The sequence below is a fragment of the Sturnus vulgaris genome, chromosome 1 (genome assembly GCF_052056855.1).
Source record: "Sturnus vulgaris isolate bStuVul1 chromosome 1, bStuVul1.hap1, whole genome shotgun sequence".
Classification (NCBI taxonomy): Eukaryota; Metazoa; Chordata; class Aves; order Passeriformes; family Sturnidae; genus Sturnus; species Sturnus vulgaris.
The window spans coordinates 156234734-156259901 of NC_142243.1; the positions used below are offsets into that span (position 1 = coordinate 156234734).

General features: G+C 69.6%; 1 protein-coding gene across 1 annotated transcript in view; it reads left to right on the plus strand.

The window, feature by feature from the left end:
• Positions 1-1936: 1936 nt before the first annotated feature.
• The window catches only part of PLEC (plectin), a 47002-nt gene continuing 23770 nt past the window's right edge, over positions 1937-25168 (plus strand). Inside the window, 17 exon segments of the mRNA XM_088180725.1 lie at positions 1937-2441; positions 14914-14975; positions 15426-15440; positions 16007-16096; positions 16390-16425; positions 17896-17973; positions 18058-18150; positions 18312-18478; positions 20052-20167; positions 20259-20365; positions 21182-21301; positions 22276-22371; positions 22705-22832; positions 23609-23702; positions 23778-23807; positions 23809-23933; positions 24664-24979. Coding sequence (XP_088036851.1) covers positions 1952-2441; positions 14914-14975; positions 15426-15440; positions 16007-16096; positions 16390-16425; positions 17896-17973; positions 18058-18150; positions 18312-18478; positions 20052-20167; positions 20259-20365; positions 21182-21301; positions 22276-22371; positions 22705-22832; positions 23609-23702; positions 23778-23807; positions 23809-23933; positions 24664-24979 — 2163 coding nt within the window. The 5' untranslated portion in view covers positions 1937-1951.

Sequence of the window (25168 nt, forward strand, 5' to 3'; positions counted from 1 at the left end):
CCCAGTGCCCCAGCTGTGCTGGGTATCCCAGTGCTCCCAGTGCTCCCAGTGCCCCAGCTGTGCTGGGAGCCCCGCTCCGCCCTCGCCCCCCTCTGCCCTCCGGGACGGGGAAGTTGTGCAAGTGCTGGTTTGGGACCCCAGGGGGTTTGGGATCCCCGGGTTTGGGATCCCAGGGGGCTTGGGATCCCCGCGTTTGGGATCCCAGGGGGCTTGGGATCCCCGCGTTTGGGATCCCCGGGTTTGGGATCCCAGGGGGTTTGGGATCCCAGGGGGTTTGGGATCCCCGGGTTTGGGATCCCCGGGTTTGGGATCCCCGGGGGTTTGGGATCCCAGGGGGTTTGGGATCCCCGGGCTTGGCAGTTCTTGGGGCGGGCACCCCACAGGCAGCGGCCCCCCATGCCTGGGCCACTGCTCCCCACCAGTAAATCCCAGTGAACCCCACTGTCACTCGCAGTAGTGCCATGGGCAGGGATGGGGGTGCCGGGGGGCGTCCCCCCCATTCCCCCAAGGCTGTCGGGGGGCTCCTGGCGCAGCCTTGCAGCATCCCTGTGCCCCGACCTCACTGCCGGGGGTGCTGAGGGAGCCTTGGGGAGGGGGAATTCCTCCGTTTTTGGGGTCTGTGGGCCTGGGATCCCCCCGGCAGCCCCAGCTTTGGGGACACCCCCAGCTCGTCCCAGACATTTCCTCCTGCTCTGGGATGTGGGTGCCACCCCCACACCCCCCTCACACACAGCCGGGGTGTCCCCATGGAGGGAGGGGGGGGGTCCCCCGATGCCGGGGGTCCCTCTGCTGTGCCGGGGGCCGTGCTGGGGTCCCCGCGGTGCCATTGGGGGGTTCAGGGCGGTTCTCGGTGCCCCGGGGCGGGGGGCCCGGGGGGCTCAGGGGAGTGGCAGCTGCCTCGTCGCCACCTGCCAGCCGGAGGAGGGCGCGGTGCGGGTGGCACAGCTGTGCCACCACCGCCGGGGCTGTGTCACTGCCGGGCACCGCGGGAGACGTGGGGTCCCCCTGGGGATGCCGGGATCAACAGGGGCAGGAGCAGCGCAAATATTGACGTGGCAGGATGTGGCAGCCCAGCCCTGCCCGCGCCCCTGCCCGCGCCCGTGCCCGCACACCTGCTGGTCCCCCTGCGCGACCCCCGCCCCTGGCTCTGCTCAGTGCGGGGGTGCCCGGCTCAGAGCCTCCCCCCCCCCTCAGGGACCCCAGGCTCACGGTCCTGTCCCGAGCTCGGGGTCCCTCCCCAGGCTCGGGGTCCCTCCCCAGGCTCAGGGTGCCCCCCCCCAAGCTCAGAGACCCCCGCGGCTCAGTGTCCCCCCTCCCCGTGCGCTCCAGGGTCCCCTCCAAGCCCAAGGACCCCCCTCCATCCGGCTCAGGGTGCCCCCGGGCACCCCGTGGGGCCGGTCCCGGGGCGGGGGCGGGGCGGGACCCGCGGGGGTTCCCACGCAGGAACCGGCCGGGTGGGTCGGGCCGGGGGGGCGGGGGGGGGGAAGGGGGAGGCGGGTCCGGCCGTGCCCCCCCCCGGGCGGGATCCGGGGCCGGGGAGGGGCCGGTGGTGAGTCAGGGCTGGGCCTGGGGCCCCCCCCCGAACCCCCCCGGCCGGGGGTGGAGCTGCAGCCGCTCCCGCCGTGCCGGCAGCCAGCGCCGCGCCGTGTCGGATCGCGCCGGGACGTGCCGGGCCATACTGGGCTGTACTGGACTGCACCGGGCTGCAGCAGGCCGTACCGAGCCCAACTGGACCGTACCGGGCTGGGCTGGACCGCACTGAGCCGTGTTGGACCGTACCGGGCTGTGCTGGACCATAGTGAGCTGGGCTGTGCTGGGCCATACTGGGCTGGGCCGGGCCATACTGGGCAGTGCCGGACCGGGCTGGGCTGTGCCGTACGGAGCGGTGCTGGACTCAGCTGAGCTGTGCTGGGTGAGACGTAACCGAGCCCCGAGCCCCGAGCCCCGAGCCATGGTGGCGGGGATGCTGATGCCGCTGGAGCGGCTCCGCTCCATCCTGGAGCTGCTGTTCCGGGAGGGTGTTCTGGTCGGGGAGCGGGACGGGTGCCCCCGGCGCACCCACCCGCAGCTGCCCGGCGTGGCCAACGTGGAGGTTCGGCGTGCCATGGCCTCGCTGCGCTCCCGCGGCCTCGTGCGACAGACGGCGGCCTGGCGACACCTCTACTGGTACCTGACGGACGCGGGCATCGCTCACCTGCGCCAGTACCTGCGGCTGCCGCCCGACGTGGTCCCGCGCTCCCTGCAGCGCGTCCCTCGCCCCGTCGCCCCCCGGGCCGAGCCCCGCCGGGCCGTGGCCACCGCCGGCACCCAGAGGGCACGTCCGGCCGCCGGTGAGCGGCTCTACCGCAGGAAGGACGAGGGCGAGCGGCACGTGGAGCCCATCGCCGCCAGCGGGGGGCAGGGGGTGTCCCAGGCGCCCCCCCAGCCCAGCCCGGCCACAGGTACCGAGCGGCGCCCCGGGGTGCTCCTGGTGCTCTGGTGGGTGGGGGGCAATCGAGCCCCTCTTTTTTCAGGGGACAAGTCCTCAAGTTGCCCAAACGCCCTCCGATTCCTAACCAAGGACGGGGTGAAGGGTCCCTGCAGGCCCCTGCGCTGTCCGGGGAGGGAGGGGGACACTGGGGGGGGCTCCTGGTCGTGCCCCCCTGACCCCACGGGGACCCTCTGGCCTGCAGTGGTCCCTGCGGGATCACGGGGGCTGGGGGCCTGCAGTGAGGTGGCTTCTCGGGGGTCTTCCAGCGGTCCGTGGTGTGACAGGACCCGGGGAGCCGCAGGGGTGACATTGCTGCCACCTTCCAGGGCTGCAGCGTGGCGGGGAGGCCGCGGGGGGCTGTGAAGTGGGGGGCTGTGCTGTGGGGGAATGTGATTTGGGGGGTCTGTGCCGTGGGGGCCCCGTGCCGTGGGGAGCGGTGCTCCAGGGGGGCCATGGCGGCTGGGGGGGGAGCATTCCGTGGGGATTTTTGCACCCCCGAGGTCCCGGCCGAGCCTGGGGTGGGTCGGACAGACGGCGGCAGCTGGGGCGGGCAGCGCTGGTGGGGAGGGGGCTGCGACTGCCGGGGGGGTCCCCAACCCCGCCTCCCCGGCGACACGCGATCCCGACACACGATCGGCGGCAGCTGGACCCGGCGGGGCCGCCGGGGGGGGGGGGTGCCGGTGTCCCACCCTCCCCGGGCGGGGCAGCTGCGGTGTCGCTCCGAGGCGGCGGTGAGGGCCCCCCGATCCCCGCGGGCTGTGACTCAGCCCGCGGCCGTGGGCAGCCGCCTCCGGTCCAAGTTTCCAGCCTGGAGGCGCCGAGCCCGGTCCCTGCCAGCCGTGAGTCACCGGCCGGCGGCGGGGGGGGGCCGGGCCCGCGGCGCTGCTGCCCCGTGGGTGCGGGTCCTGCGGGGGCAGCACCCACGTCCCGTGGGGACGGGAGGGCTCCCCGAGCTCTGCCCTGGGGGTCACATCTCGCTCCCGGGCTCCGGTTCCTGCCCGGTCCTCGCGTGGGACGCGACCGCGGAGCCCCGGCCGTCCCGTCCAGTCCCGCCGTGCCAGCGGATCCAGCTCCAGGCTTTCCCTCCGCCCCGAGAGCCGCTGCCGGAAAACCCGGCCTGGAATCGCGGCTTGCGGGGACGGGGTGGCGCCGGCAGCGGGGTTTTGCGGGGTCTCCGCGGGGCGGAGAGGATCCCGGTACCCCCGAGCTGCCCCATTTCCCCCCCTGCCCCCGGGCCCGGCCTCCTGCGGCGGCGGGTCCGTGCCGGGGCTCCTAATCCTGATGTCACGGCGACCCCCGAGGTGCCAGCCTGACGACCCGCCCCGGTGCCGGGGGGTCCGGGGGTCCTGGGGCGCCGCCGCGGTCGCCCCGTCCCGCCCCCGCCCGTGTCATGTTCTAACTCGGGCTCGGTGACGGGCCCCGGTTATTTATATCGGCGCCCGCTCCCTGCCCGCCCCCCCCCAGCCCCCGCCGCCACCGGCGGAGCCGCGCTGCGCCCTCGCTCCGCGCTCCGCACCTGTTTCCCACACCTGTGTCCCGCACCTGTCTGCACCTGCCCGCACCCTGCCTGCCCATGAAGGTCGTACCGGGTGGGTGAGACCGGGGGGGCTGCACGAAGGACGGGAACGGGGTGGTCGGGGGGGGGGGGGGGCTGGCGCCGCCGGGGCGCGTTGTCCCGGGATATAAAAAGCCGGGATATGAAGGGGACACTCCGGGGGGGGGGGGGGGGGGGGGGGGCTCGGGATAGGGGGGGGGACACGGCGGGGGGGCCCTGCCGGTGCAGCGGGCGGGCGGGAGGCGTCTCCAGGCCGCGGTCCGGGAGGGGTTAAGGCGGAGCGGGCGCTGCCCCGTGGGGGCGGGCGCTGGTTCGTCCCTGACCCGCCGAGCCCGGCCGGTGCCGAGCCCGTCCCCGTGTCCCTCATGGAGGACACCGGGTCCTTGTTCCCGTCGCTGGTGGCGGCGGGGCACGCAGCATCCCTCGCCCTGGTCTGGTACTGGCGGCGGCAGCGGGACGAGCCGGGGGGCACCGGTGAGTTGGGCTCCGCTCGCCCCCACCCCCCCGCGCTTGGCTCGGCTCGGCTCGGCCCCTCGCCCCGCCCACCGGGGAAGGGGGGGGGGAGAGCCACACCACACCTGCAGCCCCGAGTGGGTGGGGGGTCCGCGGGTGGGTTTAAGGGGGACCCACCCGCTGTGGGGTGAGGGATAAAGGGTGGGATGCGCCGCTCTGCGTTCTGGGGCGGGGGGCTTCACCTGCCCTGGCGGAGCATCCCGGTGGGATTGGTACCCGAGTGGGGGGAGTGGTGGTACCCAGGGGTGACTCAGCACTGGTAGAGTGTGGCCCCCCCGTGCCCACCCCCTCTCCCCACTCTGACACTTTCACGAGTGGAGATCCCGCAGCAGCCCCTGGCACTGAGCTGGCTGCCCAAACCCTCCCGCAGCATCCCCATCCCGAGGCACGGACCTGCCGAATATTTTTGGGGACGGGTATCTGCTGGCAGAGGGGGCCGGGAAGGATGCCGCTATCGGGGGAGGGGTCCCATGAGACCCCCCACACGCCCCCCCCCCGGCGGGGCTGCAGCCACCTGCATCCGAGCGGCGCCGGCCCTCCCCCCGGCTCTTTCCAGGGCGTTGGCTGCGGTTTCCGTCGGTGTGTGCGGCCCTGGGCACCGTCACGCGGCTGTCGCTTCCCCGGGATGGCTCCGGTCCCGCTGGAATTCACGGCCGGGCCCGGGGCCGGCGGGAGCCGCGGCGGCCGCTGCCGGTACCGGTACCGGTGCCGGTGCCAGATAAGGCGGCCAGGGCACCTTGGCCGAGCCGGAGCCCCCGCTGCTCCCAGCAGGGGAGGGGGGGCCACTGTCCCTGGCTCCGGTCCAGTCCGAAGGACACCCCCAAGGTCGCACCTGCCCGGGCCCATCATCCCGCTGGGAGCCGGGAGCTGCCGGGGGGCTCCGGCAGCATCGGCGGCGATTCTGGGGTCCCCCCGGGGCTCCGGGGGGTGCCCCCGGTGGTCCCCGAGGTGTGCTCGGCTGTGCCAGCCGAGGCTCTGAGTTTGGTTTGAGCGCTGTTCATGAAACCCTCCTGGGGGGGAAGGGGGTACCCAGTGCCCTCAAAGGGGCTTCCCGGTCCCCTCGGGGGGCTTCCCGGTGCCCGTGGTGGGTTTCCCGGTGCCCACGGAGGGGTTTCCCGGTGCCCGCGGTGGATTCGGTTTGGGCACTGTTCATAAAACCCTCCTGGGAGGGACGGGGGGTTTCCCGGTGCCCGCGGTGGGTTTCCCGGTGCCCGCGGTGGGTTTCCCGGTGCCCGCGGTGGGTTTCCCGGTGCCCGCGGTGGGTTTCCCGGTGCCCGCGGTGGGTTTCCCGGTGCCTACGGTGGATTTGGTTTGAGCGCTGTCCGTGAAACCCTCCTTGGGGGGACAGGGGGCTGCTCGGTGCCCACGGAGGGATTTCCCGGTGTCCGTGGTGGTTTTCCCGGTGTCCGTGGTGGTTTTCCCGGTGCCCATGAGGGGCTGTACCAGCTGCTCTGGGTGTCACCTGTGGCACGGTGCCAGGGCAGGTGTTTTCGGGGGACGCCGCAGCTCAGCCGGAACTGCTGCCCCGTGTGTGCACGGCCGTGCCCGCGGGGCTGGGGGGGGGCAGCGGGCTGGGCAAGCTCGGGGGGCGAGGCAGAGCTTGGCAGCCTGCTGGCTGCTTTTGGCAGCAGGATGCCGCTGTTTGTTTGGCCCCGCTCCGGTTTCCAAGGCTGCCACAGACGTGGCGGCAGTGGGCGGGTGGGGGCCCCAGAGGTTTGGGAACCCCCCCCCCGTGTCCCCCTTTCCGCTCCACTCAGCTTTTCCACCGCGCTGGCGGCTCTGGCTGTGCCAGGCCGGGAGGGTTTGCTGGATGCTGTTTGTGGCCGCAGCAGTGACTCACCAGCCTCGAGGGGCCGTGGCTGGCAACCACCGGCATCTCCCGAGTGGCCCCCCCGACACGGCCTCCGCCCCCCGGCACTGCCTCTGGCGGCCGTGGGGAAGCTCTTCCCGACACTGTCCCGTGTCTCCTCCGCGGTGGAGAGGGGTCCCGGAGCCGTGGGAAGGGTGCGGGAGCCGTGGGAGGGGTCCCGGAGCCGTGGGAAGGGTGCGGGAGCCGTGGGAAGAATGTGGGAGCCGTGGGAGGGGTCCCGGAGCCGTGGGAAGAGTGCGGGAGCCGTGGGAGGGGTCCCGGTGCCGTGGGAAGGGTGGTGGAGCCGTGGGAGGGGTCCCGGAGCCGTGGGAAGGGTGGTAGAGCCGTGGGAGGGGTCCCGGAGCCGTGGGAGGGGTCCCGGTGCCGTGGGAGGGGTCCCGGTGCCGTGGGAAGGGTCCCGGAGCCGTGGGAGGGGTCCCGCAGCCGTGGGAAGGGTCCCGCAGCCGTGGGAGGGGTCCCGGAGCCGTGGGAGGGGTCCCGCAGCCGTGGCAGCGTGCGGGAAGCGTGGCGGGCGTGGCGGGCCCATCCCACGGGACGCGTGTCCCGTGCCAGGCGCTGTTCCCCGCTCACCGGCTGCTCTGGCCCCGGCCTGGCCCCCTCGGCCCGGCCTCCCCCCCCCGGTCCTTATCTCCGCAGCACAGCTGGGACGCTGCCGTGGGGCTGAGCCGTGGGTCGGCACCGTGCCATGCCGTGCCGGGCCGTGCCCAGCCCCCACTCCTGGGCCTGGCTGCTTGGCCTGCTTCAGCCCGGTTGCCTTGTGGCACCTTGGGTTTGGCACCAGACCCCCCCGAGACCCCCCCCCGAGACCCCCCGAGACCCCCGTGCTCCCCACAGCAGGGATGGGCCGGGATCCAGCAGCCCCCCAGGAGCCACGGGCGAGGGGTGCGGACCTCAAACCGCTCCAGGGCCTCCCTGACAGGGGATCCTGGGCCGTGCCATGTGTCTGTGCCATGCCAGTGTCCCTGCCTGGGCCGTGCCATGTCTGTGCCATGTCTGTGTCACTGCCTGTGCTATGACCGTGCCATGCCATGTGTCCCTGCCTGTGTCCGTGCCATGTCTGTGTCCATGCCATGTCTGTGCCATGCCCGTGCCGTGCCATGCCCGTGTTGTGCCATGCCAGTGTCCCTGCCTGGGCCGTGCCATGTCTGTGCCATGCTATGCCATGTCTGTGCCATGCCATGTCTGTATCCATGCCCGTGTTGTGCCATGCCTGTGTCCCTGCCTGGGCCGTGCCATATCTGTGTCCATGCCCGTGCCATGCTGTGCCGTGCCATGCCCGTGTTGTGCCATGCCAGTGTCCCTGCCTGTGTCCCTGCCTGTGTCCATGCCATGCCCGTGTTGTGCCATGCCAGTGTCCCTGCCTGTGTCCCTGCCTGTGCCGTGCCATGCCCGTGTCGTGCCGTGCCCACGCCCTGCGGTTCCAGCCCCTCCAGCTTTGTCCCAGCCGTGCGGGCCCGGGGGGTCGCAGCAGAGCGGCCGGGGTTGGGTTGGGCTCTCTGGTGCCCAGGAGCAGCAGGAGGAGCCGGGCTGGCGGGGGCCGTGGGCTGTGTGAGTCACGGGCCGCGCTCTGGCCGCGCTCCGGCCGCGGATTCCGCTGCACTCCCACCAGACGCGCAGAGGGGCGGGGGGCTCCGGGCTAGCGGGACTCGCCATGGGCTTCTCGCTCTGCTGCTGCTGCTGCTGCGGGCCAGGAGAAGGTGACCTGCGGGCCAGGGGGGGTTGGGGGGATCGGGATGCTGTGGAATCCCCCCGGGACCCCCGTTCTCGCCGCACGCCCCTTCCCAGCACAAACAGGATGTGCTGGGCGCGCTCGTCCGACCGCGGGGCGGGGGCAATGGGCAGGGGGGGTCCCGGAAGCTTGGGGGGGGTCGGTGGGGACGCGCTGAGGGCTCCCCTTGGCACAGAGACCCCTGTGGGGTCTGTGGGGAGGGGAATTCCGGGAGGAATGGGTGCTGGCTCGTGCTGGGGGGGCACGGACTGCCCCCACCCCCGGGTGCCGGAGGTGTCTGCAGTACTGGGGGGTCCTGGCAGAGGGGTGCGGGTGGGGCTGTGTGGGGTGCCCCACTCCCCGCACGGGGGTCCCGACTGCAGGACGGGGTTGTCCCACCCCGGGGTGTGGGATGGAGTTTCCCCTCGGGTACCCCCGGGTTGCAGGGCCGGGGTGTCCCCGTCCCCTCTCCGGTTCTCTCCGGTTTCCCCGGGTGCTGCGGGCGGTGGCGCAGCCGGGGCCGCCGAGGGGAGGGCGGGGCGGAGCGGGGCGGGTCCCGCCCGTTTCCCCCCCTCCACCCCCCCCTTCTCCGTCCCGTCCCGTCCGCCCGGTGCCGCTGGTCGGTTCCGTCCGTCGGTCGGTGCATGCTGGGTCCCGTGCGGTCCCGGCCGGAGCGGCGCGGCCATGGCGGCTCCCGGTGCCGGTGGGGACTGGCTGAGCGGCGGCTCCGGGCCCGAGCGGCGGCGGTACCTGAGCGCCCGGCTCTGCTGCACCGGTGACCGGGGGGACGCGGGGGAGGCAGCGGGGGGGGGGGGGGTCCCGGAGCGTGGGGAGGGGGGGGTTCGCGGAGGGGGTGCGGGAGTGGCGGGACGGGGGGAGCCGGGAGCGGCGGGAGGGCGGGGGGACACGGGGAAGGGCGGGGTGAGCGCGGATTCCCCCCCAGAGCAACGCCCCCTCTGTGACCCCGCCCTCGGGGCCCGGCTGAGCTGAGCTGAGCTGAGTTTGGGGCGGGCTGGGCCGGGAGGGGCCGGTTGTGTAAATGTGTGTTTATGTGCGTGTGTGTGTTTGTGTGCGTACACATTTATGTGCCAGTGCACACAGGTGTGTGAGCGCGTGCACACCTGTGCGGGCCGGTGCATGTCTCAGTGCGCACGTGGGTGTGTGTTTGCACACACGATGTCCTGGTGCAGGTGTGTGTGTAAATGTGTCACGAGAGTGGCACACAGGTGTGTTATGTGCGTGCATTTGCACACACGATGTCCTGGTGCAGGTGTGTATGCACACAGGTGTGTTCTCTGTGTGTGTGTTTGCACACACGATGTTCTGGTGCAGGTGTGTGTGTACAAATGTGTCACACGTGGTGGCACACAGAGCTATTCACTGTGTCCGTGTGTCTGTCTGCGCACGCCGTGTGTCCGTCTCAGCTCAGCTCCCCGTGCCCACCCCTCCTGGCGTGCTCCCACACCTGGGGGTCCCCCTGTGGGCCCCAGTGCCCCGTGTGCCCATCCGGACACGCCAGGTCCCCCTGCTTGTGTCCCCCTGGTGCTGACCCTCTCCCCGGTGTTCTCCCCCTTCCCCCGGTCCCTGACACTCCCCCCGGTGTCCGGAGCCCCCGCAGTGTTTTGCTGTCCCGTTGTCGCGGCCCGGTGCGTGGCGTTGTCACCCGGGTGTCCCCACAGCGCTGGGTACAGCCCCGGTACCGGCAGCGCCCGCTCCGTGCCCGCTGCGGTGTCGAGGTGGGGGCGGCTCTGGCGGGTCCCGGGGGCTCCCTCGGAGCCCTGAGACGCCGTGGGAGGGAGCAGGGCCGGCCCGGTGGCGTCGGCAGCCGCGGGCGAGGCTGAGGAGCTCCTGCCCGGCCGGCCCGGCTGGCCCGGGAGCCGCCGGAGCCGGGAGCTGCCAGGGCCGGGAGCTGCCAGGGCCGGGAGCCGGCACCGCCTGGCCCGGGAGCCGCCGGGGCCGCTGCCAGGAGCCGCCCCGTCAGGTCTTCAAAGAGCCCGCTCGACGCCGCCGCGTCCTCCCGGTCCGTGCCCGGCGGAGCGGGGGTGTCGGTTCTGGGGATGCCGGTTCTGGGGGTGCCACAGCCAGGGGGTACCGGTTCTGGGGGTGCCGGTTCTGGGAGTGTCGATTCTGGGGGTGTCACAGCCGGGGGGTGCCGGTTCTGGAGGTGCCAGAGCCGCGGAACCCCGGTTCTGGGGGTGCCACAGCAGAGGGGTGCCGGTCCTGGGGGTGACGGTTCTGGGAGTGTCGATTCTGGGGGTGCCACAGCCAGGGGGTACCGGTTCTGGGGGTGCCGCAGCCGAGGAGTGCCGGTTCTGGGGGTGTCGGTCCTGGGGATGCCGGTTCTGGGGGTGTCACAGCCGAGGGACCCCGGTGCTGGTTCGGAGGTGCCGTTCTGCCCCTCACCCCGGAGCCATCCCAGGCTCTCGGTCGCCGCTCAGAACCCGCCGGCCCCGTTCTCGTCCCCGGTCTCGGTCCCGGTCCCGGTTCGGCCCGTGTGAGCGCGGTGCCAGACCACAGCGATGCCACCCGTGTCACCACCCTGGCCGTGTCACCGCCGTGTCCCCTCTCTCGTCCGGTAGCACCGCGGTAGCCGCGGCTCCGGGGTGTCCCTGCCTCCCCCGACGTGCGTCAGCAGGGCTCCCACCGCGCTCGGGGCGCCAGATGTGCCTGTGCCAGATGTGCCTGTGCCAAATGTGCCTGTGCCAGATGCGCTCTGGGCGGAAAAATGTGCGTGCCGGGGCCGGGGCCGGGCCGGTGCCGCCCGCATTCCGCGGCGGCCGCGCTGGCTCCGATCCGGCGGGCATCGACCCGGCCGCGGCTGCCGCTCCCCGACGGGCCCCCGCACGCCCAGGGTGTCGCGGGTGGGTGTCACGGGTGGGTGTCGCGGGTGGGCGGGGGCCGGCGGGGCTCCCCGCAGGCGCGTTTGGACCGTGAGTCACGGCAGGACTCGGCCGCGGCCCCGCGGCCTTGGACTCCACACTGAGGAGGGGCCGTGGCCTCTGCGGAACGGGGGTGTGGGGGAGCGGGTACGGGTGTTGGGGGGCGTGCAGAGATGTTGGGGGGCGTGCAGAGATGTTGGGGTGCAGAGATGTTGGGGTGCAGACACGGCTTTTGGGGTGCACACACGGATGTTGGGGTGCAGACATGGGTGTTAGCGTGCAGACACTGATGTTGGGGTGCAGATACGGCTTTTGGGGTGCAGACAGGGATCTTGGGGTGCAGACAGGGATCTTGGGGTGCACACACGGGTGTTGAGGTGCAGACAGGTCAGTTGGGGCACAGGATGTGACCTTAGGGCACTGACGCAGATGTCGGGGTGCAGACCTGGGTGTTGGGGCGTGCCAGGCTGGCAGCGCCCAGGGCAGCTGCACTTTCCCCAGCAGCTGTGCTGGATGACGTGGGTGACGTTGGTGACATGGGTGCTGCCATGGGCAGGGCTGCCACCTCCCTGCCGCCCTGAGGGGCTGGAGATTCTCAGCCCGGGGGTCTCCAACCCCGAGTGCCCCAGGGTGAGACGCCCCGGGGGGCTGCAGCACCCAGTGGGACACAACCCCTGGATTTACCCTGTGGTCACCTCAATTGTCACCCATTGGGGGAGGGGGGATTCCTGCAGTGCCCCCGCCCGATGTGAGAGCCCGTGGGTGCTGTGGGGCACAGGGTGGGGTGTGGGGCGCTGTCCTGGGGTGCTCGTAGGGAACAGAGCTGCTGGTGGGGCTGGTGTGTGCATGGGGGCACCCGGGGGAGTCTGTGGGGCTCAGTCCCCCACCCTGGGGATCCTGCAGCCCCGGGGGATTGTGACCCTGAACCTCTCAAGAGAGACCCCAGGGATCTGAGCCCCTCAAATGTGGGAGCTGGGACCGGGGCTGGTGAACCTGGGGGTCTTGAGCCCCAGGTGGGGGAAGCAGGGGGTCCTACAGTGCCAGGACCTGTGCTGGGGGTTCTGGGGCGGCCCCTGGGCTGTGGGACCGGATGGTGCCAAAACCTCCACAGGAACTGAAAGTTTCGGCTGGGGGCTGGGGATCTCCTCACCATGGAGCCATTGGGGGTCTGGGGACCCTCTGTGAGGGGCACGGAGGGTCTTGACCTGGAAACCTGAGGGACCTGAGGTGTGGTGACTGGGGGTCCAACAGCCCCAGGCTGTGTGTCCCATCCCCCCCCCCCCGCCCGGACTTGTGGACCTGAGGGTCCCAAGACCCCGAGGTGTGGGGCAGGGGGTGAGGGCTTTGTGAGCACCCCGATCTTCAGGAATGAGGGTCCCACTCCCTGCTCTCGCGGACCCGGGGCACCCGCGGCCCCGCGTTTGGGACTGGGCGTGCCAGTGCCCCGTGGGGCCGTGTCCCATCCCGCCTGCAGGCGCAGGGAGGGAAGGGTTAAAGCTCAGGAGTTTCCTGTGGGCAGGGTCGGGCCATGGGGCGTGGGGCGGGGGGGGAGAGAGCCCCGTCTCCTCCCCGGGCCGCCCCACTCGCGGCAGGACCGGCGGCGGAGCGGGAAGGGAGAGCAGTGCTGTGGGGCTCAGCATGTCCCGACCTCGCCGCAGCTCGGACGAGGCTCCGGCCGTGGCCACCAGAACGGGCTCTGAGGACAACCTGTACCTGGCCGTGCTGCGGGCGGCCGAGGGCCGCAAAGGTACCGCGAGGGGGGCGTGGGGGGGCCGCGCCCCAGCACCGCATCCACACCTGGGGCCGTGTCCCCTGTGGGGCAGGGTGCGGGGCAGGGTGCGGGGCAGACCCCCCGTACCTGGGCGGGGTCCCTGGGGGGCACCCCCGTACCTGGGCGGGGTCCCTGGGGGGCACCCCCATGCTGGGTCCGTGTCCCCGGGGCTCTGGGTCCGTGTCCCCGGGGCTCCGGGTCCGTGTCCCCGGGGCTCTGGGTCCCCAGGCAGGCCGTGGGGCGGTGTCCGTGGGGCAGAGCCGCACACCGGGGCGGTGTCCCCAGGTCGGTGTCCCCACGTCGGTGTCCCCAGGGCAGGCTGTGGGTCCCAGCCCACGGCGGGGCGATATTGCGGCCAGGCTGTGGGGCAGACCCCCGTGCTGGGGCGGTGTCCGGGCTATGGGGCAGAGCGGAGCGGACCCCACACGGCCGCCCAGCTCCATCCCCGGTGCCCGCCGTCGCTTCCTGCCACGCCCTGCTGGCCGCCCCGGCCTGCCCGTGCCTCTGTGGTGCCGCCGCCGCGGGGTGGGCGCCGCTCCGGGGACCCCTGGGGTGTCAATGTTGTGGGCGAGGGTGCCGGGGGATGGTGTGGGTGCCCCCCGCTCGGCGCGCAGTGCCCCACGTTTCCTTCCTTCCTTCCTTCCTTCCTCTCGTACCGTGGCCACTCCCGGCCCGGCACGGCTCGGCTCGGCACGCCCTGGCTGTGCCGCCGTGGGCCCGCGGGGCTCTTCGGGCTCTGCAGCATCCCCGGGTGCTCTCCCGGCGGGGAGTGTTGGCTGTGGGTGCCGCATGGGCAGATCCCGGCACGCTCCTGCGGGGCAAGACCCAGCACGCAGCGCCCGGCTCGCCACGGCGAGGGCACGGGGGGGTGCTGTGGCTGCCGCGGCACCGGTGGCATCGCCCCGTGTGCGTGGGGTGGCACCGCTGGCCTCCGAGCCCTCCCGGGCATCGGGATGGGTCTGGCCGTGGTGGTGACACTGGGGACAGCAGAGAGGGGGCTGGCACGGGGTGCCGGGGGGTGAGCGGGGCGCAGGGCACTGGGTGTGAGGGGGGTGGGTCCTGTGGGATCCCGGGTCCCCATCCCAGTGCGTCAGCGTTCCCGTGCCATCCCCTAATGACAGGGCAGCGGGCAGGCAGCGCCGTGACTCACTGCAGCCCTGTCTGGCCCTGTGCCCGTGCAGAGGGGTGTCCTGGGGCTGTCCAGGGGTGTCCTGGGGCTGAGGAGTGTCCTGGGACTGTGGGGGTGTCCTGGGGTGTCCTGGAGCTGTCCTGGGGCTGTCCCGGGGTGTCCTGGGGCTGAGGAGTGTCCTGGGACTGTGGGGCTGTCCTGGAGTGTCCTGGAGCTGTGGGGCTGTCCCGGGGTGTCCTGGGGCTGTCCCAGGGTGTCCTGGGGTGTCCTGGGGCTGAGGAGTGTCCTGGGACTGTGGGGCTGTCCCGGGGTGTCCTGAGGCTGAGGAGTGTCCTGGGACTGTGGGGGTGTCCTGGAGCTGTCCTGGAGTATCCTGGGGGTGTCCTGGAGCTGTCCTGGAGTGTCCTGGGGGTGTCCCGGGGTGTCCTGGGGCTGTCCCGGGGTGTCCCCCAGCTCTGGCAGTGCCGACACTGCGTGGGCTCGTCTCCGTCCCATCCATGTCCCACCAGGGCCCTGCCTGTGGGGCTGGAAGTGTGCCAGGGTGGTGCCAGGGCAAACACTCACGGCTTTGTCTCTGTGCCCGACCCCTCCCGCTCAGTCCGTGCCCGCTGGGCCCAGGGGGCTCAGGGTTGGGTGGGCGCCTCCTGCTCCGAGGCACAGAATATTCAGCGTCGAAAGGAGTTCCACGAGGATCACCAAGCCCGATTTTTAGTTTGTCCCTACTGGGGCTGAACCCGCAGCTTTGGCATTTTTTAGCACCGTGCTCTGGCCAACTGATTTAATCTCGGTGCTGGTGCTGAGGTGCTGCCGGGTGCTGCCATGGTGCTGGCACGCTGGGGCCGGTCCCCGTTTGCTGTTTCCTTTCCCCACACCCCGTGACTCACCGTGGTTCCCCAGAACAGTTGGCTCATCGCTTCCTGCGCCAGCCGTGCCCTGCGGTGCCACCGGCGGGGCCTGCTTTTCACCCGTGCCACGGCCCTGCTGCCACCGGCTCACCTGTCCCTCTCCTGTCTTGCAGATGAGCGAGATCGTGTCCAGAAGAAAACCTTCACCAAATGGGTCAACAAGCACCTTATCAAGGTACGGGCACTGCCAGCCCAGCGGGCAGCGCTGCCCCAGCGGTCCCCAAAATCACCCCCGGCCGCAGCCCCTGTGCCCCACGGCCGGGCATGGGCAGTGCAGGGTCCCCTGTGCCGGTTCCAGTGCCACACCTGTGGTCGAGGCCTCCATGGTGAGGGTCTGCCCTCCCACGTGTGCCAGGAGGGAACGGTGCCCCTGGCACCTGGGGATGTGTCCCGTGCTTTGATGCCCTCGGTCCTGTCCCACTCCTGCCCGTCCCCACTCCGTGCCAGCGTGCTGGCACCCATTGCCACAGGCAGAGCCCCACCTCAGCACCTGGCACACACCCCAAAAATGTGTCTCCACGTGTCCCCTGACCCCGCAGTGCCATCGTGGTGCCACCACACTCTGCCCATGCTGGGTCCCCTCTCTGCTCTCTCCTAACTGCTCTCTTCTCTCTGCCCTGCGCAGCACTGGCGACCAGAGGTAGGTCCTTCCTCTCCTTCCTCTCCTTCCTCTCCTTCCTCTCCTTCCTCTCCTTCCTCTCCTTCCTCTCCTTCCTCTCCTTCCTCTCCTTCCTCTCCTTCCTCTCCTTCCTCTCCTTCCTCTCCTTCCTCTCCTTCCTCTCCTTCCTCTCCTTCCTCTCCTTCCTCTCCTTCCTCTCCTTCCTCTCCTTCCTCTCCTTCCTCGTGTCCCACTGCGCTCTTCCTCCTTGCACACCCGCGCTGGGGGGGGGACCGTGGGGCTGTTGCTGTGCTGGGTGGGGGGGTCTGACCCTTCATGGTGGGCGGTGGGTCTGACCCCTCCGTGGTGGGTCTCTGTGCATGCCAGAGTGATGCCAGAGTGCTGCTGGGCCCATGCTGGCACAGGGGAGGTGCAGTGCAGTGTTTGGGGTGGGGGTCGTGGCGCTGTTGGCACCAGCTGCACTGGGGGCTGTGTGTGTGTGTGTGTGAGCACCCTCTGCACTGTGGGGTCACCGGGCACCCACCCCGGTGCTGCCTGGGGGCTGGGGGATGCTCAGCTGTCCCCTGACACCGTGGCTGTCCCCACAGGCGCAGCGCCATGTCAACGACCTGTACGAGGACCTGCGGGACGGGCACAACCTCATCTCGCTGCTGGAGGTGCTGTCGGGTGACACCTTGGTAGGTGCCGCGCTGCCCCGCCCCCTCTGGCCCCCCCATTCCTGCCGGCACCTCCGCCGGCCATCCTCGTCCTCATCGTCGTCCTCACCCTCGCTGCCTGCCTCTGTTCCCTCTCTTCTGCTTGGCCGTCGGTCTGTCCCGGTGACCCCGGAGTGCCCGCGCCCCCCGCCTCTAACCTCTCTTTGCTTTGGTGCCTTCTCTGCTTCCTGGCGCCGGCCCCCGGCCCACCGCCGCCTTTGCCTCCTCTTCCTCTTCCTCTCTCTGCTCCTCTCCGCTCGGCTCGGCCGGGGCAGCCCCGGGAGCGCGACGTCCTGCGGACCTTGCGGTTGGTGAGTGGTTCTGCCGTCGGCTCTGGGCTGGCACGGGCTGGCACGGCCACCGTGCTGTGACACCGAGCACGTCCCGGGACCTTCTGCATGTCCTGTGCCATGAGCCATGAGCCATGTCCCGTGTGCCATGAGCCATGTCCCGTGTGCCATGTGCCATGTCCCGTGTGCCATGAGCCATATCCCGTGTGCCATGAGCCATATCCCGTGTGCCATGTGCCATATCCCATGTGCCCTGTGCCATGTCCCGTGTGCCATGAGCCATGTCCCGTGTGCCATGTGCCATATCCCGTGTGCCATGAGCCATGTCCCGTGTGCCATGTGCCATGTCCCGTGTGCCATGAGCCATGTCCCGTGTGCCACATGCCGTGTGCCATGCCTGTCCCAGTGGCCCGGCCATGTGCCATGCCCGTCCCAGTGCCATCCCCGTGCTCTGGCTGCATGCTCTGCCTGTCCTGGTGCCCCCCTGATGCCAAGGGGGTGGGTGGGTGTCCCTGGGCCACAGCTCAGTGGCAGCAGCGAGACAGAAATCGTTTTCCACGCTCAGCATCGCTGGGAGTGGTGCCACCATGCTGGAGCTGCGCTGTGGCTCCTGGCACCACAGCAGGGCTGGCTGGCAAGGGAGTGGCACGTGGCCACCAACTGCCTGGGTCACTAGGTCACACTAGGGCTGGGCCTGCCCCCGAGCGGCTGCGGGTCCATGTTGGCCCCTTCCTGTGGCACGGGAGTGACCCTGGTGGCACAAGAGGGTTCATGGAGTCCCCAGCTCCGCCAGTAGCCAAAGCTGGGCTTAGCTGGGGGAACGTTGGCATTGCCACGGGGCAGGAACGTGTGTGTGGGGGGGGGGGGGGGGGGTCTGTTCGGGCAGGACCCAGCGGACCCCGGCCGGGATCCACGAATTTGGGGGGCCCCCCCAGCTTGGCAGTTCCTGGTCCTGCTGAGGGGACAGTGGAGCTGGGGAGCTGCATGGCGGGGGACCACGGTGGCCACACATGGCGAGGGACCACGGTGGCCACACATGGCGAGGGACCAGGGTGGCCACACATGCAGTGTTGTCACTGGCACCGAGGCCACCCCCAGTCCTGCTGTGGCCACACGTCGGGCACTGGGCTCCCCTGGGGGTGGCTCCGCTGGTCCCGGGGTGGCTCCGCTGGTCCGGGGGTGGCTCCGCTGGTCCCGGTGCCGCCGGGTGCGCCGTGGGAACAGCCCGTACGGGCGGGTTGGCGGCGGGGGCAGCACGGGGAGCGTCCCCACCCCTGCGGGGACAAAGTGCGAGGGCGGTGCCATCGGCATGAGCCGGGAGGGGCCGGATGGAGCCGGAGTGGCACGGCCGGGGTGGCAGGACGGTGTGGTGGCATGGCGGGGGAGGGGGGACAGGGGCGTGTCGTGGAAGGGGGGGCTGCGGTGGCAGGACACAGCAGGGACGCTGTGCCCGCTGTGCCCGCACTCAGCGCCCTCCTCTCCCTCCCCCAGCCCCGGGAGAAGGGCCGGATGCGCTTCCACAAGCTGCAGAATGTCCAGATTGCCCTCAACTACCTGAAGCATCGGCAGGTGAGGATGGGGTGGCGCCCCTGGGATGCCCCCGGGGCTGTGCCACGCTCGCCCATCCCTGAGCCGCTGTGCCCTGTGCCGCAGGTGAAGCTGGTGAACATCCGGAACGATGACATCGCCGATGGCAACCCCAAACTGACCCTGGGGCTCATCTGGACCATCATCCTCCACTTCCAGGTGAACCCCGGGGTGGGGGACAGGGACAGCAGTACCGAGGGGACAGGATTCCGAGCTGCTGGGGGGGTCCCCAGTGGGGGCGGGAGCGTGGTGTCCCTGGCATCTGCCATGCCCGGAGTGTCGCTGTGCCAGTTTGCAGAGTAACAGCCGTGTCCTGGCAGATCTCGGACATCCAGGTGAGCGGGCAGTCGGAGGACATGACGGCCAAGGAGAAGCTGCTGCTGTGGTCGCAGAGGATGGTGGAGGATTACCAGGGCCTGCGCTGTGACAACTTCACCACCAGCTGGAGGGACGGGCGGCTCTTCAATGCCATCATCCACCGGCACAGGTGGGTGCCACGCTGGTGCCACGCTGGTGCCATGTGAGCCGCGGGCAGGAGTGTGACCCATGGGGCAGCCGTGCCAATCCCGTGCCAAAAGGGCAGCCGTGCCAATCCTGTCCCCATGGGGCAGCTCTGCCAATCCTGTCCCCATGGGGCAGCCGTACCAATCCTGTGCCAATCCTGTCCTCATGGAGCAACTGTGCCAATCCCGTGCTCACCAGGGTGGCTGTGCCAGTCCTGTGCCCATGGGGCAGCTCTGCCAATCCTGTGCTCACCAGGGTATCCATGACAATCCTGTCCCCATGGGGCAGCCGTGCCAATCCTGTGCTCATGGAGCAACCGTGCCAATCCTGTGCCCATGGTGCCAATCCTGTGCCCATGGTGCCAATCCTGTGGCCATGGGACAGCTCTGCCAATCCTGTGCTCACCAGGGTATCCATGACAATCCTGTGCCCATGGTGCCAATCCCGTGCTCATGGAGCAGCTGTGCCAATCCTGTGGCCACAGTGCCAATCCCGTGCTCACCAGGGTATCCATGACAATCCTGTGCCCATGGTGCCAATCCTGTCCCCATGGAGCAGCTGTGCCAATCCCGTGCCCATGGTGCCAATCCCGTGCTCATGGGGCAGCTGTGCCAATCCTGTGCCCATGTGCCAATCCTGTCCCCATGGGGCAGCTGTGCCAATCCTGTGCCCATGTGCCAATCCTGTGCCCATGGTGCCAATCCTGTCCCCATGGGGCAGCTGTGCCAATCCCGTGCCCATGGTGCCAATCCTGTGCCCATGGTGCCAATCCTGTGCCCATGGTGCCAATCCTGTGCCCATGGTGTCAATCCTGTCCCCATGGGGCATCTATGCCAATCCTGTGCCAATCCCGTGCCCATGGTGCCAATCCCATGCCCATGGGGCAGCCGTGCCCATCCTACCCGGGGCCCTGTGAGCTCCTGACGAGTCCCAGCCCATCGTTGTGTGCCAGCTGTGCCCACTCTCGGCGTGCCAGGGCGGTGCCAGGCAGGTCCCCACGGGTCCTGCTGCGACTGCTGAGTGCTTTTGGGGGGAGCAAATACGTGCAGGCCTGTGCCAGGTGGGGGGAGTCACCTGCCCCGTGCCATGGCACAGCTGTGCCAAGCTCTGCACCAAGGCACTGCCACGCTCAGCTTGGCCCCACCATGGAGCCCCACGGGGGGTTGGGGTGCCCAATTCACAGGGCATTGGGGTGCCAGCCCCACAGGGGGATTGGGGTGCCCAATTTGCAGGGAATTGGGGTGTCAGCCCCATGCAGGGCTGGGGTATGAACCCCACAGGGGATTGGGGTGTCAGCCCCGTGCAGGGTTGGGGTGTCAGCCCCGTGCAGGGTTGGGGTGCCCAGTTCACAGGATATGGGGGCTCTGGCTGTGCTGGGGGTCCCACTGGGGACTGAATCCCCAACTCCTCCCATCCCTGTGCTGGCTCTGGGGGTCTCCCCTACCACCCTGCTGTGGGGTGTGGGGCGGCCAGGCAGGAGTACAGGCAGCCCTGGCAGCCCCAGGAAGGTTTTGGGGTCCCCACAGCCCCACTGAGCCTTTCTGACCCCCCCTCAGGCCAATGCTGATCGACATGAGCCGGGTTTACCGCCAGAGCAACCTGGAGAACCTGGACCAGGCTTTCACCGTGGCCGAGAGGGATCTGGGGGTCACCCGGCTGCTGGACCCCGAAGGTACGAACTGGGGGGGGTCCCTCTGTGGAGCCCCATCCCTCCCCACCACGGGATCCTCCCCCTGACCCCCTCCCTCCCTCCCTCCCTGCAGACGTGGACGTGGCGCAGCCGGATGAGAAATCCATCATCACCTACGTGTCCTCGCTGTACGACGCCATGCCGCGCGTGCCCGAGGTGCAGGACGGCGTCAAGGCCAACGTGAGTTGGGGAATGTCCTGGTTTGACAGGCAGGAGCCTCTTTTTAATGGAGAATGTGAACCCCCTTCCCTCCAAATTATTGTAATTTTGAAATTAAGGAGCTCTCAGGCAAAGCTATGGGAATAGGAATATAACAGTTCTTTGCCAGGAAAATGAAAATAGAAATCCAGCATTGCAGAGAACAAACCCAGAGCAGGGGCAGAGGGAGAATCCAAGGTGCCCCCGTCAGTCAGTCAGGGTTGGTGCAGTCCCATCCCATGGTGGCTGCATCCTCCTGCAGTGACAGATGTGGTTCTGCTGGAGCAGGGCTCCTGCACAAGGTGCAGTTTTCCTCCAAAGCTGCAGGGATGATGGGGAAGGCTCTGGTTTTCCTCTGGGATCCAGTGGGAAAAGGCTGCTCTGCTGTTCCAAATCTCCCCTTTGATCTGGGTAGGAAATGCTCGGCTCCTGCCCTGGCTGGAGCATCTCCCCATGGGATGATGGAATTTGATCAGCCCTGCCCTGGGACTGCATGGCCATGGACAGGAGAGATCTCCTGGAGGGAGGATGGGCTGTGGGCAAGATAAAGAACACTGGGTGGGTTAAACCCACCTGGATTAACACCTGGCCCATTGACAGAGATCAGGATCACACCTGGATTAACACCTGGCCCATTGACAGAGACATCCCCCCAGAGATCAGGATCACACCTGGTGGTGACAGAACACAAACTTTTGGTCACGTCCTGTATTGCGACCTAAGACAGGGGTCACCCGTGCTGCTGCCACCCCCGTGCAGCGTCACTGCCAGCCCCACACGTGTCCCCTCCCTCCCCAGGAGCTGCAGCTGCGCTGGCAGGAGTATTACGAGGTGGTGACGGGGCTGCTGCAGTGGAGCCGCCAGCACTCGGCGCTCTTCGAGGAGCGGCGCCTCCCGGCCAGCTACGAGGAGATCGAGGTGAGGGCACTGCTGTGGCTGTGGGGACAGGGCCAGTGCTGGCCTGGCATGGCACAGGGACAGTGCTGGCATGGGGATGGGCACAGGGACAGGGCCAGTGCTGGCCTGGCATGGGCACAGGGACAATGCTGCTGGCCTGGCACGGACATAGGGATGGACACAGGGATGGACACAGGGACAGTGCTGGCATGGGTATGGGGACAGGAGCAGCACTGTTGGCCTGGCACAGGGACAGGGCCAGTGCTGGCATGGCATGGGCACAGGGACAATGCTGCTGGCCTGGGCACAGGGACAGGGACAGTGCTGGCCTGGGACAGGGACAGTGCTGCTGGCCTGGCACAGACACAGGGATGGACACAGGGATGGACACAAGGACAGGGACAGTGCTGGCATGGGCACAGGGACAGGGACAGTGCTGCTGGCCTGGCACGGGCACAGGGATGGACACAGGGACAGGGACATTGCTGCTGGTCTGGCATAGGGACAGGGACAGTGCTGGCCTGGCACAGGGACAGGGACAGTGCTGGCCTGGCATGGGCACAGGGACAGGGCCAGTGCTGGCCTGGCACAGGGACAGGGACAGTGCTGCTGGCCCGGGATGGACACAAGGACAGGGACAGTGCTGGCATGGGCACAGGGACAGGGACATTGCTGCTGGCCTGGCACAGACACAGGGATGGACACAGGGACAGACCCACGGACATTGCTGCTGGCCTGGCACGGGCACAGAGCCCCCACCGGTGCCAGTCCGGGGGTCTGCAGGCTCTGGGGGCTCCGAGCCGTGCCGGAGCCGGGTGTCCCATGGCGGGGGGGCCCCTCTGACTCATCCCCCCCCCGGCTGTGCCCTGAGTCACCGCTGGCGCTGCCGGCTCGGCCACTTCCTTCCCTCGGCTCTGCACCGTGGAAAACTGCAGGGGAGGGGGCAGCAGCGGCTGGGGGGGGGTCCCCGCTCAGCTGTGCCCCCCACCCCGCAGATCCTCTGGCGCCAGTTCCTCAAGTTCAAGGAGACGGAGCTGCCGGCTCGGGAGGCCGACAAGAACCGCTCCAAATCCATCTTCCAGGCGCTGGAGGTACCCAGGGCTGGGGCGGGGCTTGGGGGTGGGGTCCTGAGGGGTGGGGGTGGGTCCTGGATGTTCGGGATCCCAAGGGTGGGGAGGGGAGGGGGAGACCCTCTCGGGGTCCCGAGCAGGCAGGAGAAATCTGGGGATGTGCCCCAAGGGGATGAAAATCCTGCGGGTGGGGTCCTAAGGGGAGGATGGTGCCGGGGGGTCCCCTGGCAGTGCCGGGCACGCCCCTCAGGGCACATTTGGGGTGCACAGGGACAGCTGAAGGTGTGGGGTGGTCCCAAGGGGGTCCCGTGGCAGTGCCGGGCACACCCCTCAGGTGACATTTGGGGTGCACAGGGCGCGGTGCAGTCCGGACAGCTGAAGGTGCCCCCCGGGTACCACCCTCTGGACGTGGAGAAGGAGTGGGGGCGGCTGCACGTGGCCGTGCTGGAGAGGGAGAAGCTGCTGCGGGCAGAGTTCGAGAGGCGAGTTGGGGGGGGCCGGGGGGGGGGCTGGGCAGGGCCGGGCTGGCATCCGCACCCCCCTCCTGCTGCCAAACCGCGGGGCTGGGCCGGGGTGGGGTGTCCTGGCCCCCCCGAGGGGGAACCACAGGGCTGTGAGTCACGGATCCTGCTGAGAAACCTCGGCACGGAACGGCTGGGGAGGGATGGGGCAGGATCCGGGAGTGTGGGGATCGGGGTGGGGGTGAGGGGGGACTGGGAATGGGATGAGGGGCAAGATGGGGGTTGGGATGGGATGGGATGGGATGGGGGGGATTGGGATTGGGATTGAGGGTGGGAGTGAGATGGAGGCGGGATGGGAATGGGGATGGGATGGGATGGGATGGGATGGGGGGGTTGGGAATGGGATAAAGGGCGGGATCCGGGACTGTGGGGATGGGGTGGGGATGTGGGGGATGGGGAATGGGATGAGGGGCAGGATAGGGATTGAAATGGGTTGTGGGGGGATTGGGATTGGGGGTGGAAGTGGGATGGGGTGGGATGGGGTGGGATGGGGTGGGATGGGATGTGGGGGATCGGGAATGGGATGAGGGCGGGATAGGGATTGAAATGAGATGGGGGAATTGGGATTGAGGGTGGAAGTGGGATGGGGACGGTGAGCGGGAACTGGGAGCGGGATGGGGAGCAGCACAGGGACCAGGACAGGACAGCACAGGACAGCCACCCTCTGCCCAGCACCCTGCCCCTGTCCCCTGTGCTCACCTGTCCCCTGTGCTCACCTGTCCCTCGGTGTCCCCCAGGCTGGAGCGGCTGCAGCGCGTGGTCACCAAGCTGCAGATGGAGTCGGGGCTGTGCGAGGAGCAGCTGAACCAGGCGGACGCTCTGCTGCAGGCAGTGAGTGCCGGTGCCCCCGCGCCGGGGATGGCACCCACCCGTAGCTGCCGTGTCCTCACCAGCCCTGCCCCGCAGGACATTCGGCTGCTGGCGGCCGGGGAAGGCTCCGCAGAAGGCGGCAGAGGTGGAGCGGGACCTGGACAAGGCGGATGCCATGATCCGGCTGCTCTTCAACGACGTGCAGAGCCTCAAGGACGGGCGGCACCCGCAGGGCGAGCAGATGTACCGTCGGTACGGGCACTGCGGGGGTCCCCACGGCTCGTCCCCATGGCCCCCAGAGCCCTCCGTGTGCTCCTTGTCCTTCCCTGGGCCCCCCAAAGCCCCCCATGTCCCCTGTGTCCCCTGTAGCCCTCAAAGCCCCCCCGCAATCACTGCGGCCCTTGCACCCCCAAAAGCTCTCTGTGATCCCTGTGACCCCAAAGCTCCTCACGAGCCCAAAACCTCCCGTGTTCCCTGTACCCCCCCCGCAGCCCCTGTGCACCCCAAAGCTCCTTGTGACCCCAAAGCCTCCCATGACCCCAAAGTCCTCACGTTCCCTGAACCCCCTGTGACCCCTGTGCACCCCAAAGCTCCTTGTGACCCCAAACTCCCCGTGTTCACTGGACCCCCTGGTGACCTCTGTGCACCCCAAAAGCTTCTCGTGCCCCCAAAAGCTTCCCATGACCCCAAACTCCCCATGCTCCCCGTGCACCCCAAAGCTCCTCGTGACCCCAAAGTCCCCATGTTCCCTGAACCCCCTGTGACCCCTGTGCACCCCAAATCTCCTTGTGACCCCAAAGCCTCCCATGACCCCAAAGTCCTCACGTTCCCTGAACCCCCTGTGACCCCTGTGCACCCCAAAGCTCCTCGTGACCCCAAAGCCTCCCATGCCCCCAAACTCCCCATGCTCCCCGTGCCCCCCAAAGCTCCCCACGCCCCCCAATCTCCCCGTGTGCCCCCCACTGACCCTTCCCCCCCGCAGCGTGTACCGCCTGCACGAGCGCCTGGTGTCGATCCGCACCGAGTACAACCTGCGCCTCAAGTCGGGGGCGCCGGTGACAGCGGTGACAGCGGTGACAGCGGTGACAGCGGCACAGCGGCGGCCCGAGCCGGACGAGGCTCCCCTGCGCTACCTGCAGGAGCTGCTGGCCTGGGTGGAGGAGAACCAGCGCAGAGTGGCCACGGGCGAGTGGGGCGCGGACCTGCCCACCGTGGAGACGCACCTGGGCGCCCACCGAGGGCTGCACCGCGCCATCGAGGAGTTCCGTGCCAAGGTGGAGCGGGCACGGGCCGACGAGGTGAGAGGGGAGAGCCCTGGGGGTGAGAGGGGAGAGCCCTGGGTGTTGGGGATCCCCAGGTGCTGGGGGTGACAAGGTGTGACCCCTGGGTATTGGGGATCCCCAGGTGCTGGGGGTCCTCCGGGGCTGTTCCCACTCTGCTTCACGGGGTCCCCCCGTGCTGTCCCCTCCCCTGCTCCTGAGCATTTC